The following is a 14,079-nucleotide window of genomic DNA, read 5'->3' on the forward strand; positions in this document are numbered from 1 at the left end:
ATGATGATGATGAACTGCTTTTTTGCACTGGAGAAAAAATGAAATAATAATAACAGATGAATATATATTTATAATTGCGTATACACACACATATGGAGGTACACCCATAGTTGGTGTATTTCTGTGTTTACTGGGTAAATTGGGCTCTATTGGTAATATCTGTTTGTTTGCTTATGGTTTGCTTGGTCGTTGTGTGCTTTGCCCTGCACTTTTTGTTTGATTGTTTGTCTTCAGCCAGGAGAAAACAAATAATAACTGTTACAAATATGTTTTTTTATGCACAGCAGCATAACGAACGTTCTTTGGGTTGTTTGATTGAGCTGGTGATGCCATTGGTTTGTGCTGTCAATTTTTTTTTTTTTTGCTTCTTGTTGTTTTTGGTTTTTTTTTGTTTGTTTGGTTCTTTATTGAGCTTTTTTTCTTTACTGTAAGCGTTGTTGTTTGTGGCTTTTGGTTTTCTTGTTTTGTTTTCTTTGCCTTTTTTTGTCTGTGTTATTGGATTTTTTTTTTCTGTTCTGTTCATTTTTCTTTAACCAAGTGAATCAGAAGAATTACAATTAACTACTTTTACCATGATAATGCGACCTTTTTTTTGTTTGCTGTTTTTTCTGGAGATTGTTTCTTCTTTATGCGTGTCCGCTAACTCGGATCCACTTTCTAGAGGTACTACTCTCGCTTCTGGCGCTCCAGGACCTTCTGGCGAAGATCCTGAGGAACAGTTAGGTACTCTGCGTATTATAGAGGTACAACCTCGAGGCAGTGGTGTTCCCACTTCTCCTCAAGTGGGAGGTGTTGGAAGAGATCCTACAGTAGAGACTGTTCATGTGCAAGAACAGCAATTGGTGAGAACAAGTCAGGAACATCGACCACAAGAGGAAAGCACTGAAGGTGGTATGAAGAGAGAAAAAGCGAACACTGATGATGCTCCTGAGACGTTAACGCCCACCGTTGATGTTAAGCCCACACCGACACAGGTCAAGGATCCAAAATCAAACGTACAACAAGGAGAAATGAACCCTACTTTGACACAAGAACAGAAACCCAAAGAGTCCCAGGACCCTCAGGAAAGAGACATTCCATCTGATCCCAACAGCGTATCCAACACAAATACAGTCCCCAAGGAAACTGGGGATTCAGGGGCTTCTTCTACCACACCTTCACCACAGACAAGCGCAGATACAACTGCATCTGATGGCACTCCTGGTAACTCAAGCCAAGAAGATATTAAGAATGTTGAGGCCAACGGTACTGAGTCTCCAGACACAACAACGAATACATCAGAGAGCATAACCACTGACACTCCCAATACAACCAGTAATAATGAGGAATTAACCTCTACTCCATCTCCTGTAGCCAACGCAGAGATCACCACCATCGCTTCCACAGTACAGACGAACAAGGCTAATGTTGACAGCAGTATCAGTCCTGTGTGGGTACGTGTGCCACTACTGATTGTGGCTGTAGTGGTATTCGTTACCATGTACTGAACAGTGGTACTCATCTGAGGACAAATAATAATAGTGGTTAAGCTAACATAATCATAATTGCGTTCATCCCCCATGGGTGAATAAACTAATAATCTGTTTACCAGCTTTCTCTTTTAATTGAAATTTATTTTCTTTTACTTTTATGTGTATGTGTTCTTTTTCTAATAATTCCATCACTTGCTTTTCCCGTTGTGTGTGTTTGCAGAAAACTGGGCTGTTCTGCTCACTGACGGTATACATCTCTTGCTCGTACACACAGATGTGTGTGTGTGTGCAGTAATTTAGTACATAAACTAGAGCCATGGAGTATTGTGTGTGTGTTTGGCTCTCTCTCTTATTTGGGTATTGTGGGGTGCTCTTTCGTTGTTCTCTGAGTGATGGTGGAGTATTCTTTTTTTGGTGTTACTAATTATTTTTTCGTTTGCTCCTCATGTTGTTTTGTGTGACTGATTGTTGTGTGTTGTGCTCTCCTTTGTTTCTCTCTGTGTGTGTTTCTAATGTATTGCGTGTTTGTATTAATTTTCTTTATCTCTTCTTCTTTCTTCTGCATTCAAGTGGCCTAAAACAACAAACTAAATCTTGCTGTCGTGATGATGTCTCGTGTGTTGTGTTTGCTCGCATTGGTGTTGAGTGTTCTCTCTTTGTGTGTGACAGCTGAGGTGGGTTCTGAAACTCTTGCAGTTGATCCTGCTGGTGGTACTTGTGCTAAAGGTGCTGATCCACCTCCTGATGGTCAAACTTGTACACCTGCCCCTTCTGCTGGTGCCCGACCTCCACCTCCGGGTCCACCACCACCACCTGGTCCTCCTCCTCCTCCTGATGGTGAGGGTACTTGTGCTTCAGGTACTACTTGTAATACCGGCCGTAGTGATTCTGATTCTTCTCGTACTGATTGTGAGACGTCTACTGGGTCGGAAACTTGCATTCCTAAGGAAACTAAGAAGGAAGACAGTTGCAGTGGTGGATCTAGTGATGCACATTGTCCACTACCACCGGAGGAACCGGTTCGAAGTATAAATAATCCTCAAGGAGATGGCCAGGTACTTGGTAAACCAGATCCAATTGGTGGGTCTGGTGACCAAAGAGAATCTGTGGTGGATGCTGCTGAACCTAGTGGTGGTGCTTCTTCTTCTTCTTCTGAACCTCCTTCAGCTACTGGTCCTGCTCTTACTCCTACTCTTCAAACTCCTCAACCTCCTGAGGGGAGTGCTGTTGAGTCTTCAGTTGATGGCCAACCTGGAAGCAACGGCAACAATACACCACGTGAGGGTGGAAATGGAGATAACAATGAAACTGCGGCAACACAACCTTCTGCTGACTCTTCTAACACTTCCGCCACAGTGAGTGGTGATGGTTCTGATACTGCAACACCTGGGAATGACAATACATCTGCAGGAACTGGGTCAACAAGTAACCAAGAAGGTGATGTGGGTAATACAACCACCACCACCACCACCACAACAACAACAACAACAAGAACAACACTTCCTCCTGAACTCACAAACAACAAGAAGGGTGATGCAGACAGCAGCAGCAGTATCAGCAGTTCTGTGTGGGTGCGTGTACCACTACTGATTGTGGTTACACTGGCCTGTATTCTTGTGGGCTGATTGTGATGGTGGTGTGATGGTGTGACTCAGGTCATCCTTTGTTTTCGTTTTTCTTTTTCTTGCATGCATCCCTACAGTCTAACTAATCTTCCACCTGTTGGGACTATTCTTCTTTTTTTGTTTCTTAATGTTCATGTGTGTTTTGTGTGTGTTTTTGCTTTCACTGTGTTTATTCCTATAATTATTATTATTGCTACTCCATTGTGTGTGTGTGTGTTCTTGGAGACTCTCTCTCTCTGTGTGCCTGGGCTTGCACTGTAATGATGAAGGACTTCTTTTTTGCAGTGGGAAAAAAAGAAATAATAATAACAGATGAATTTATATTTATCATTGCATATACACACATATAGACTGACACCCATAGTTGGTGTATTTCTTGTGTTTACTGTGTAAATTGGGCTAATGGTTAATATGTTTTTGTTTGCTAGTCGTTTGCTGGGTTATTGTGTGTTTTGACTTTCACGGCTGTGGTAGTCTGCTTTATGTAGAACGAGGGAAAAAAAAGTAGTAGTTAATACAATTTGTATTCTTGTGTGCTTGAACACACCAGCATACCCAGTGGTCTGTGAGTTATTTTTGTGCAGTTGGTCCTCTTCTTAATTTTTGTTTTTGTTCACCTTTTCTTTGCTTGGGCGCTGTGTGCTTTTTCCTGCATTCTTGTGTGTTGTAGTGTTTTGTGGGGTGAAAAAATGATAAGGAATACATAAGTATATTTGTAATTGTGCTTGGTCCTACAGGAAGAGGCATTTTTGATGTATTTCTGTGCTTTATTCTTCTGATGGTTGTACTCTTTAATTTCTTTTTTTTCTTTTGAGGGGTTTATTGGGATTATCTGTTTGGTATTGGGTATTGTGTGGGTGTTTACTTTTATTTGGGTATTATATGAGTTATGGTTGCGTCTTTTTTTCCTTTGTGTGCTTCTGCTGTAATTGTTGATTGTTGTTTGATTTGGTATGTGTTCTCATTTTCTTGTTTCCATTGATTCACTTTGTTTCTGTTTTTCTTTTTCTATAAGCGATTGAAGTAAGACTACTACAAGAAGTATTGTAATGGTAATGATGCGCCACGTGCTGTGTATCCTCGCTCTCCTGCTCTCATGTGCGTGTGTGCACGTCCTCGCTGAAGAAGTGCCTGCCGCCGATCTTTCCGACCAACTCCCTGATACGGGGAGTGAGAGTGAAAGTGGTGATGGTAATGGCGATCGTAATTGCACTAATGGTCCTCCTAGTGATGATAAGTCTTCTTGTCAAAAGGTACAGGCTCCTGGTGGAAATGAATGCCCTGCTGATCCTAAAGCTACTAAAGAAAAATGTCCTCAAATTACTACTACAACTGGACCTGGTGACGGTAGAGGAGCGTCAGGTGAAAGAGGAAAAGGAACGGAAGGAGACCGGACGCCGGGTAGCAAGAACGTTTTGGCACCGGAAACATCTCTTCACTCTTCTGAGGCTGAACATGTGGGAGGAGCTCCTGCGAAGCCGGGGTCATCGTTAAAGGATCCACTTGAGGGAAAGTCACCGCAAGAAGTTGATGGACATGATTCGGAAGGTACCAAAGGTGATCCTGGTAGTGGTACTCTTGTTGAAAAAGAAGAATCGAGTGCATCTTCTGCTGCAGCTTCATCTGCTAGGGTGAGTGGTAATGTTGAACCTGGAGGTGCACGTCATACAGAAAGTAATGCCAACAGCACAAGAGAAGGAACCGAAGCAACAGACGAGCAGGGTGGCGCACAAAAGTCTTCTTCTTCAAACAATTCAGATACAACGGGTACCGATAATTCGGATACTGCAAACACTGGGAGTGGCAGTACACCTGAAGGGAGTGAGTCAGCAAGTAACCCAGCTAATGGGGAATCAACTACAACCACCACCACCACCACCACTACAACTACAACAACACTTCCTCCTGAACTCACAAACAACAAAAAGGGTGATGCAGACAGCAGCAGCAGTATCAGCAGTTCTGTGTGGGTGCGTGTGCCACTACTGATTGTGGTTACACTGGCCTGTATTCTTGTGTGCTGATTGTAATGGTGGTGGTGTGACTCAGGTCATCCTTTGTTTTCTTTTTCTTTTTTTGCATACATCCCTACAATCTAACTAATCTTCCACCTGTTGGGATATTCTCTTCTTTTTTGTTTCTTAATGTTAATGTGTTTTTGCTATCTGTGTTTATCCTATAATAATTATTATTGCTACTCCATTGTGCTTGTGTGTGTTCTTGGAGACTCTCTCTGTGTGCGTGCACCTGGGCTTGCACTGTGATAATGATGATGAATTGTTTTTTGTAGTGGGAAAAGAAACGAAATAATAATAATAACAGATGAATTTATATTTAGAATTGCGTATATACACACATATGGACTTACACCCATAGTTGGTGTATATTTCTGTGTTTACTTGGGTAAATTGGGCTAATGGTTAATATCTGTTTGTTTGCTTAATGATTTTGCTGGGCGGTTCAGCCTTTTTTTGAAATATTCGTGAGTGTGGGCTTTTTTTGTTTTTACTCTTACTAAGGTTATTGAGCTGTATTGCATTCTTTAACTGGTGTGTAATTCCTTTCACGATGTGAGTTTCCATAGTGGTAATCAATTTTTGTGTGTCCTAACATGTTTGATACTTCAGTTATTTTCTTTTCTTTACTTTTTTATTCTCTTTCTTTTTAGATCAGTGTTTTAACGTGAACCAAACTATTGTCTATCTCATGATGATGATAATGTGCCGTGTGATGTGTGTGTTGGCCGTTGTGCTGTGCTGTGCCTGCGGGTATACCATGACGGCTGCTGCTGTTGTTGATAATGACAGTCCCAGTGGCCGTGGTGTATCCCGTGGGGCTGTGGAGGTGTCGTGCGGGGCCGGCGGTGCGCTGCGTGTACGCCCCGCTGCTGAGAGCGAGTGGCTTACATGCGGTGCGGGCAGCCGTGTGTCTGCATGTGGGAAGTACGCAGACCTCTGCCGCCAGCGTAACGCAAGAGCAGCGACAACAACAACTACTACTACTAATGGACAACCAAAGGCGGTGATGGCGTTTTTGGGAAGTTATGACTCTGCTCTTCTTCAAGTTGAGTGGGACAGGAATCAAGAGAAGAAGAAGCAGAAGGAGAAGCTGGAGATGGAAACGGTTTCAACGTCCCTTCAGGATCCTCATCAACTACAAACAGAGACGCATCAGTTGGAAGGAACCGATGGAGACTTGAGGAACCAAAGTGATGAACAAGCTTCTGAGCTCAAGAAGGGGATGACTGAGGAGAACGCACTGGCTCCGCCGCAGGAAATGCCTGACCCCTTACCTTTGTCTACTGTAGTTATAGAAGAGAGACCTTCTGATAAGGCTATAGAACAAACACCTACAGATGCTGCCGCCTTAAAACGCACACAACAAAATGAACCTCACGCACAAACAGCTGGACGTACGAATACAACTGCGGACTCATCTGAAAACCATAATTCCAGCCAAAGCAGCCTACAATCTCAGTCTGAAAATAACGGAGAAAATAGTCCACGCAATGATGATAATTCCAGTAACCATCCTCCTATGGAGGCGGCTGCGACTACAACACAACAACAAAATGAAGAATATAATTCAGCCACAGGTACTACTGTCACAAACACCCTACACGGTACCAATACAACTACTCCGCCGAGCAATGAGAACACTACCACAGATGCACCAACTACCACTCCATCTCCTCTTCCTGCACCCAACACAGAGATCAGCAGCATTGCCCCCATTGTACAGCAGAAGACTAATGTTGACAGCAGTGTCAGTCCTGTGTGGATGTGCACTGCAGCACCGCTGTTGATTGTGGCTGTGTTGTTCTCCGTTACCATGTACTAAACTGTGGGACTCATCTAAGGGGAAAATAATGGTTAAACTAACATAATCATAATTGCGTACATCCCCCATGGGTGAATAAACTAATAATCTGTTTACCAGCTCTCTCTTTCAATTCGAATTTCTTTTCTTTTGTGTGTGTGTTCTTTTTCTTATTAATTCCATTATTTGCTTTTTCCGTTGTGTGTGTTCAGAAAACTGGGCTGTTCTGCTCACTGACGGTATACATCTCTTGCTAGTACACAGATGTGTGTGTTTACAGTAATTTAATACATAAACTAGAGCCATGGGGTATTGTGTGTGTGTTTGGCTCTCTCTCTTATTTGGGTATTGTGGTGTTATCTTTTTTTTTCTTTTCTATTGTGGGGTACATATTATCAGAAAAGAATGCTATTCCTTCTTGTTGCTTTACTGTAGTTACTGCTTCTCTCTCTATCCCACTGTGTGTATTTGTGCCCTGCATTCACTCACTATGTGTGTCTCTTTTTTTTCTTCTCTTCCTTCTTCTTTCTTGTAGTTTATTGAAGTACACCACAACAATGACAAAGGCTGTAATGGTGAGGTGTTACCTGCTCTGTTTATTAACTCTTGCACTGTGTTGTGCTTGTGGGTTAGTATGGACTGATAGTCCTAAAGCTTCTGATGCCCTTATTAAAACTTCCACTGTTGGTATTCCTTCTCTTGTTCGTCGTGCTATTTCTGCGGAGGATGTTGGTGAACAAGGCAGTTGGATTGTGTATGATGAAGATGTTGCTGAGTCTCCACCTTGTGATAATTCGGATTCTCATGGTTGTCGTACAACCATTGATCCTCACAGATCTGGTGGTGAGGACCTTAAACAGAAGAAAGTTGAAAATGAAGAAGAAGTGAAAAGACGTCAAGAACCGGATCAGGCTGACTCAGAACTTGAGATATCACAAGCAAGTCATCTTGTCAAACAACACAGAGGTGCAAATTTAAGCAAACCATTAGGTGCCACTGGAGTAAAGGTACCTGAAGTTTCTCTTGGTTCTTCAGAGTCTTCTCCTGATGAACGAGCTAAACAGCTTTCTTCTCGTTCTTCTGATGCTCCTGAAGAGCCAACTAAACTTGTTTCTGAACTTTCTACGGAAACAAATACAGATAACACTCTTAATAGTGGTAGAGTGGAACCTGGTAGTGTTATTGAGTCTGGTCAAGTGGATGAAAGTTCTGGTGGTTCTTCTGGTGGGAGTTCAGGTTCTAGTTCATCCAGTGCAGCTTCTCATCCTTCTCCTCCTACACATAATAATCCAACACCTGGTGATCCTGAACCTGCTATTCCTACACCTGCATCTCCTGCTGATGGGAGTAGTGTGGCTGCTGCTGACGGTCAAACTGGAAACAGCGGAAACAACACAACAGGAGAAACTACATCTAACCAGAGAAATGAAGCACCACAACCTTCTTCTTCTTCTCCCAACACACCTGATACAGGTAATGCTGGTGAATCTGAAACTACACTGACAGAGAACGGTACTGCATCTACAGAGAGGGAGTCCACAAACAACCAAGAAGGCGTTGAAAGTAATACAGATAACACTACCACATTAACAACACTTCCTCCTGAACTCACAAACAGCAAAAAGGGTGATTTAGACAGCAGCAGCAGTATCAGCAGTTCTGTGTGGGTGCGTGTACCACTACTGATTGTGGTTACACTGGCCTGTATTCTTCTGTGCTGATTGTAATAATGGTGGTAGTGGTGTGACTCAGATCATCCTTTGTTTTCTTTTCTTCTTTTTTTGCATGTATCCCTACAATCTAACTAATCTTTCACCTGTTGGGAGTTCTCTTTTTTTTGTTTCTTAATGTTAATCTGTTTTGTGTGTTGTTGCTCTCTGTGTGTTTATCCTATAATAATTATTATTGCTACTCCATTGTGTGTGTGTGTTCTTGGAGACTCTCTCTCTGTGCGTGTGCACCTGGGCTTGCACTGTGATAATGATGATGAATTGCTTTTTGCAATGAGGAAAAAGGAAATAATAATAATAACAGATGAATTTATATTTATAATTGCGTATATACACACATATACAGATTTACACCCATAGTTGTTATATTTCTGTGTTTACTGGGTATGTTGGGCTAATAGTTAATATCTTTTGTTTGCTTATGGTTAGCTGGGGCATTCAATGCTTTACTGCGGTAGTCTATGATGATATTGATGTCCTTTTGCTTCGACCTTTACTGATTAAATTTTCTATATTGCTTTGTTTCTGATTTTTTAGTTTGTACTATGTTGACGTTCGTCTGTGCTTCACTACTTGTGCACGGTTGTGTTTAACGATTCTTTATGTTTTTGTTAATCTGTCATATTGTTTTTTCTTTGTAGTTGAGAGTTTGTAAGCGAAACCCACTACCACTATTGTGGCTATGAAGAAGATGATGAGCCACTTGCTATTATTACTGGCTGTCATCCTGCACTGCTTCTGTGGATGCGTGATGGCTAATCACCCTAACTCTTATCCTGGTGTCCCTGGTGGAGCTGCATTTGCCGGAGGTGTTGCTGGTGGTCCTCATCATTTAGATCCCCAACAGGGTGGTTGGCCTCCTGTTGCTGGTGTTGGTAAACCTCCTTTTAATCCTCCTGGTCCCCAACAAATGCGTCAGCCTTCTTCTGTTATTCCTAATGGTGCTTGTCCTAATCCTGGTGTGCCTTGTCCTGGTGGTGGTCCTGGCGGAGTTGGTCCTGTTGGTGTTCCTGGTATGGTTGGTCCTGTTCCTGGTGCTAATGGTCTCTTTAATACGTTCAACTCGCCGTTACCTCCTCCACATAATCCTGGTCCTGCTGTTAAACCTGCTGTTAAACGTGCTGTCCCTGGTCCTGCTGGTCCTGCCTTTTCTCACGCTTCTAATGATATGTCTCTTGCAACTCAACTTAATGGTGGTATTGGCCAGGCAGGAGTTGTTGTTGGTCAACGTGATGTGCGTCCTGCAGCCAATACGATTGAGATTCGTCCTGACGTACCCAGCAGTGTTACTAAAGCTCACAATGGTGTTTTGGAGGGTAACATGATGGATGGGAAGGAAAACGTGATGGAAAGAAAGACGAGTGTCACATTAGAAGGTCCAAATATTGTGAATGCGAGCAAAACGGAAACTGTCCAATCTCCTGTTTCTGCTGTAAAAGGTGTCAGTATCAGTCAGCCTAGTGAAGGCAACACACAGAAAAAGGAAACAGATTCTTCCGACAGTGACCACAAAGGTGGTTCAGGTGTGATTGGAGCTAAGGGACAACAAGAACAGATAAAGGAAACCACACACGGTCCTCAACAACAAGATAATCACAATACAGAACCAAATGTCACAGGTACAACAAGTACTGACTCCCATGTTACTGCTGACTCAAACTCACATCCTACTAGAGATTCACAACAGCAATCCGCCGAAACAACTCAATGTGGTCTATCTACTGATGATTCAAACACACTAAATAACACGAGCACAGAGCCCAAAAGTACCACTGATAATGTGTCGACGGCAGAGAATGAATCAACAAATGGTGTCGATACTGCCGTTGCATCAGCAGAAGGGAATACCACAGCGAACACGACCTCTGTCACTCTCAATACCAACAGTCACGAGGAATCAATCTCAACTTCACCTACAACCACCAATACAATTCCTACTCTCCCTGGAATAAGCAATAACACCATAATGCCAAATGTGAAGGGTGATGCAGACAGCAGCAGCAGTATCAGCAGTTCTGTGTGGGTGCGTGTACCACTACTGATTGTGGTTACACTGGCCTGTATTCTTGTGTGCTGATTGTGATGGTGGTGTGGTGTGACTCAGATCATCCTTTTTTTTTTTTGCATACATCCACACTACAGTCTAACTAATCTTCCACCTGTTGAAATTCACTTCTTCTTTTTTTTGTTTCTTAATGTTAATGTGTGTTTTGTGTGTTTTTTGCTCTCTGTGTTTATCCTATAATAATAATTATTGCTACTACTCCATTGTGTGTGTGTGTGTGTTCTTGGAGACTCTCTCTGTGTGTGCACCTGGGCTTGCACTGTGATGATGATGATGAACTGCTTCTCGTAGTGAAAAGAAAAGGAAGTAATAATAACAGATGAATTTATATTTATAATTGCGTATATACGGACACACATATAGACTTACACCCATAGTTGGTGTATTTCTGTGTTTACTGGATAAATTGGGCTAATGGTTAATATCTTTTTATTTGCTTGATGATTTTGCTGGCTCGTTGAGCATTTGTTATGAAGTTTGTGAGTGTGGGCTTTTTTTTGTTTTTACTCTTACTGAGGTTATTGCGCTCTATTGCATTCTTTAACTGGTAGGTTTTACTTTCACGATGTGAGTTTCCATAGTGGTAATCGATTTGTGTGTCGTAACATGTTTGATATTTCAATTACTTTCTTTTTTTTGCTTTTTGATTGTCTTTCTTTCTAGATCAGTGTTTTTACGTGCAACGAATCCTTGCCTCTCTTATGATGATGATGATGAGCCGTGTGATGTGTGTGTTGGCCGTTGTGCTGTGCTGCGCCTGCGGGTATACCATGGCGGCTGCTGCTGCTACTACTACTAATGGTGGACAACCAAAAGCGGAGATGGCTTTTTTTACTGATGTGATCGCCACTGAGGCTCGAATTGTGGGTTTCATACCAGTTGGAGATGATAATCGTCAGTCCTCAAATTTAGCCAAGCCAGGCGAAACAAATATTGTGGCCCAACATACTAGTGGTCAAGGAAACGATTCGTTGGGGCGTCAAGAAATTCCTGGCGGCTTTGGTTTTGAGAGTGTCAAAGGTTCTCGTTTAACTTCTGTGGATAGTGGAGAGGAAGGGAGGGAGAATCAGTTGAGGGAGAACGAAGTTGTGCTTCCTGGGCCTGAGGCAAAAGTAAAGGATGTTGGGAGGACCGGTGAGCCAGTGGATCAGACACAACAAGAACAAAATCAGCAACTTGGAGGGACTGGTGGAACAATGGCAGGACAAAGTGAGCAAAGAACAGTTGAGTTAGCACGTGGTCAGGATGGTGTGTCGGAGTCAGCTCACCAAAGTAATGCTATTTCTCATGCATCTGGTACTGCTGCTTCTGATAGTAACCTTCCCGGTGTTGGTACTAATTCTGGCCATTCTCCTGCTGCTGCTGTTTCTCCTGCACCTGCACTTGTACCTGCCGAGAGAACTGAGGCTGAGGCTGCAGGGGACAACCAAGCTGGAAGCAGCGGCAGCAGTGCAACTAACGCGGAAGGTGAAGCCAACCAAACCACTCCAGCTGCAAGTACAACAGAGAACAACAACTCTGTAAACAGGGACTCAAACAGTGTCAATTCACCTAATAATAAGGAATCGACCACCACCACCGCCACAACAACAACAACATTTCCTTCTGCCACCGCGGTCTCTGAAGGAAATGACGATGCTTCTGCAGCCACCACCACCAACATTAACACCGAAGCACCAACCACCACTTTATCATCTGTTCCTGTACCCAATGCAGAGATCAGCAACAGCATTGCTTCCACTGTACAGAACAAGGCCAATGCTGACAGCAGTGTCAGTTCTGTGTGGATGCGCACTGCAGCACCGCTGTTGATTGTTGCTGTGTTGTTCTCTGCTACCGTGTACTGAACAGTGGGACTCATCTGAGGAGAACTAATAATAATGGTTAAACTAACATCAACATAATTGCTTATATACCCCATGGGTGAATAAACTAATAATCTGTTTACCAGCTTTTTCTTTTCATTCGAATTTCTTTTCTTTTGCTTTTGTATGTTGGTTGTTTTAATTCCATTACTTGCTTTTCCCGTTGTGTGAGTGGAGTAAACTGGGCTGTCCTGCTAATTGACGGCATACTTTTATTCTAAGTGCACATGTTATGTACAACAATTTAATATATAGAGACATGGGGTATTGTGTGTGTTCGTGGAGGCTCTCTCTTATTTGGGTATTGTGGGGTGTTCTATTAATGGATATATATTATCATACAAGCGTGAAATTTCTTTTTCTTGCTTTACTGTTTATTTGATGCTTTTCTCTTTATTTTTCACTATGAGTATTTTTGCCCAAAATGCACTGACTTAGTGTCTCTCTTTTCTCTCTACTTCTTCGTTTTTGTTTTCAACACTCCAAGCATTAGACCTTTTGAGTTCAAGTGACGAGAACAACAAGACGAAGAGTGATAATGGCCGTTATGATGATGATGATGATGATGATGCCCCGTGTGTCGTGTATTTTGGTTCTTTTATTTTGCTTTTCCTGCAGTCTAGTGTTGGCTGATGATCCTGAATCTGAAGAGAGCGTTGACCTCCCTCTGGGTGGTGGTGCTAAAGGAGGTGGTCAACCTGGTGTTCCGCTTGAGAAAACACAAGCAGAATTACAGAGACTGGGTTTACAAGAAACAATTGGTGATCCTACACATAGAGATGGTGAAAGAGAGACGGAGGATAAAGGTGATGGTCCTGAATTAGGAACAATGGCTGAAGAAGCAACTCCTCTGGGTGGTGGGGGTCAACGTACTCTTCAAACTGATCATCAAGCACCACAATCAGGAGGAGATAATCTCCATTCTTCTCAACCTCCATCTTCTAACTCAGTGCTAACTGGAGAAAATAACCGTGCGGATGCCTCTGCTTCATCTTCCTCCTCTTCTTCAACAGTTTCAGTAGGCAGAGTTGAACTTGAGAATGCAGAGAAAGGGGAAAAGGTAGAGAGCCCGCCAAGCAAGGAAACGAAACCAAACAGTGAATCGACAAATAACGATAGCGTCCAAGAACCACCTGCCAATCAAATAAATACAGTGAACTCTGACAGTACACACATCTCCCAAAACACGGTTCAGGAACAGTCACCTGAAATTTCACAGAGTTCTCAGGTGCAGAATGGTACAAACGATGCAGAGAGGAACAACACAGAACCCCAAGAGGCTCCGGTAAAAGAACCTTCTTCTGCATCTCCCACTACTTCAGCTACGGAGAATAACAGTGATACCAATAACTCAGCTAACACGAACACTGACTCTCCCAATACAAACAATAATGAGGAAGAAACCACCACCACCACCACAACAACAACAACAACAACACTTCCTCCTGAACTCACAAATAACAAGAAGGGTGATGCAGACAGCAGCAGCAGTATGAGCAGTTC

At 42.7% G+C, this 14,079-nt stretch overlaps 8 protein-coding genes across 8 annotated transcripts; all 8 read left to right on the plus strand.

Moving 5' to 3' along the window:
• Positions 1-572: 572 nt before the first annotated feature.
• On the plus strand, positions 573-1,487 carry TM35_000551370 (uncharacterized protein; the record flags this gene model as incomplete). Its single annotated transcript, XM_029030802.1, has 1 exon — positions 573-1,487. The coding sequence occupies one exon, from the start codon at positions 573-575 to the stop codon at positions 1,485-1,487; it is 915 nt and encodes a 304-aa protein (XP_028877934.1).
• Positions 1,488-2,077: 590 nt separating this feature from the next.
• On the plus strand, positions 2,078-3,097 carry TM35_000551380 (uncharacterized protein; the record flags this gene model as incomplete). Its single annotated transcript, XM_029030803.1, has 1 exon — positions 2,078-3,097. The coding sequence occupies one exon, from the start codon at positions 2,078-2,080 to the stop codon at positions 3,095-3,097; it is 1,020 nt and encodes a 339-aa protein (XP_028877935.1).
• A 1,049-nt stretch (positions 3,098-4,146) lies between these two features.
• TM35_000551390 (uncharacterized protein) lies at positions 4,147-5,121 on the plus strand (the record flags this gene model as incomplete). Its single annotated transcript, XM_029030804.1, has 1 exon — positions 4,147-5,121. The coding sequence occupies one exon, from the start codon at positions 4,147-4,149 to the stop codon at positions 5,119-5,121; it is 975 nt and encodes a 324-aa protein (XP_028877936.1).
• A 682-nt stretch (positions 5,122-5,803) lies between these two features.
• On the plus strand, positions 5,804-6,937 carry TM35_000551400 (uncharacterized protein; the record flags this gene model as incomplete). The annotated part of the gene is made up of 1 exon (XM_029030805.1): positions 5,804-6,937. The coding sequence occupies one exon, from the start codon at positions 5,804-5,806 to the stop codon at positions 6,935-6,937; it is 1,134 nt and encodes a 377-aa protein (XP_028877937.1).
• A 536-nt stretch (positions 6,938-7,473) lies between these two features.
• On the plus strand, positions 7,474-8,637 carry TM35_000551410 (uncharacterized protein; the record flags this gene model as incomplete). Its single annotated transcript, XM_029030806.1, has 1 exon — positions 7,474-8,637. One exon carries the CDS (start codon positions 7,474-7,476, stop codon positions 8,635-8,637), a length of 1,164 nt encoding a protein of 387 aa, XP_028877938.1.
• Positions 8,638-9,397: 760 nt separating this feature from the next.
• Positions 9,398-10,723, plus strand: TM35_000551420 (uncharacterized protein; the record flags this gene model as incomplete). Its single annotated transcript, XM_029030807.1, has 1 exon — positions 9,398-10,723. The coding sequence occupies one exon, from the start codon at positions 9,398-9,400 to the stop codon at positions 10,721-10,723; it is 1,326 nt and encodes a 441-aa protein (XP_028877939.1).
• A 689-nt stretch (positions 10,724-11,412) lies between these two features.
• Positions 11,413-12,558, plus strand: TM35_000551430 (uncharacterized protein; the record flags this gene model as incomplete). The annotated part of the gene is made up of 1 exon (XM_029030808.1): positions 11,413-12,558. One exon carries the CDS (start codon positions 11,413-11,415, stop codon positions 12,556-12,558), a length of 1,146 nt encoding a protein of 381 aa, XP_028877940.1.
• A 556-nt stretch (positions 12,559-13,114) lies between these two features.
• TM35_000551440 (uncharacterized protein) lies at positions 13,115-14,077 on the plus strand (the record flags this gene model as incomplete). Its single annotated transcript, XM_029030809.1, has 1 exon — positions 13,115-14,077. A coding segment is annotated over one exon (963 nt), but the record flags the coding sequence as incomplete, so codon positions are not given.
• Between the last annotated feature and the right edge of the window lie 2 nt (positions 14,078-14,079).

Source organism: Trypanosoma theileri, assembly GCF_002087225.1.
Source record: "Trypanosoma theileri isolate Edinburgh chromosome Unknown TM35_Tth_55_V1, whole genome shotgun sequence".
Taxonomy (NCBI): domain Eukaryota; phylum Euglenozoa; class Kinetoplastea; order Trypanosomatida; family Trypanosomatidae; genus Trypanosoma; species Trypanosoma theileri.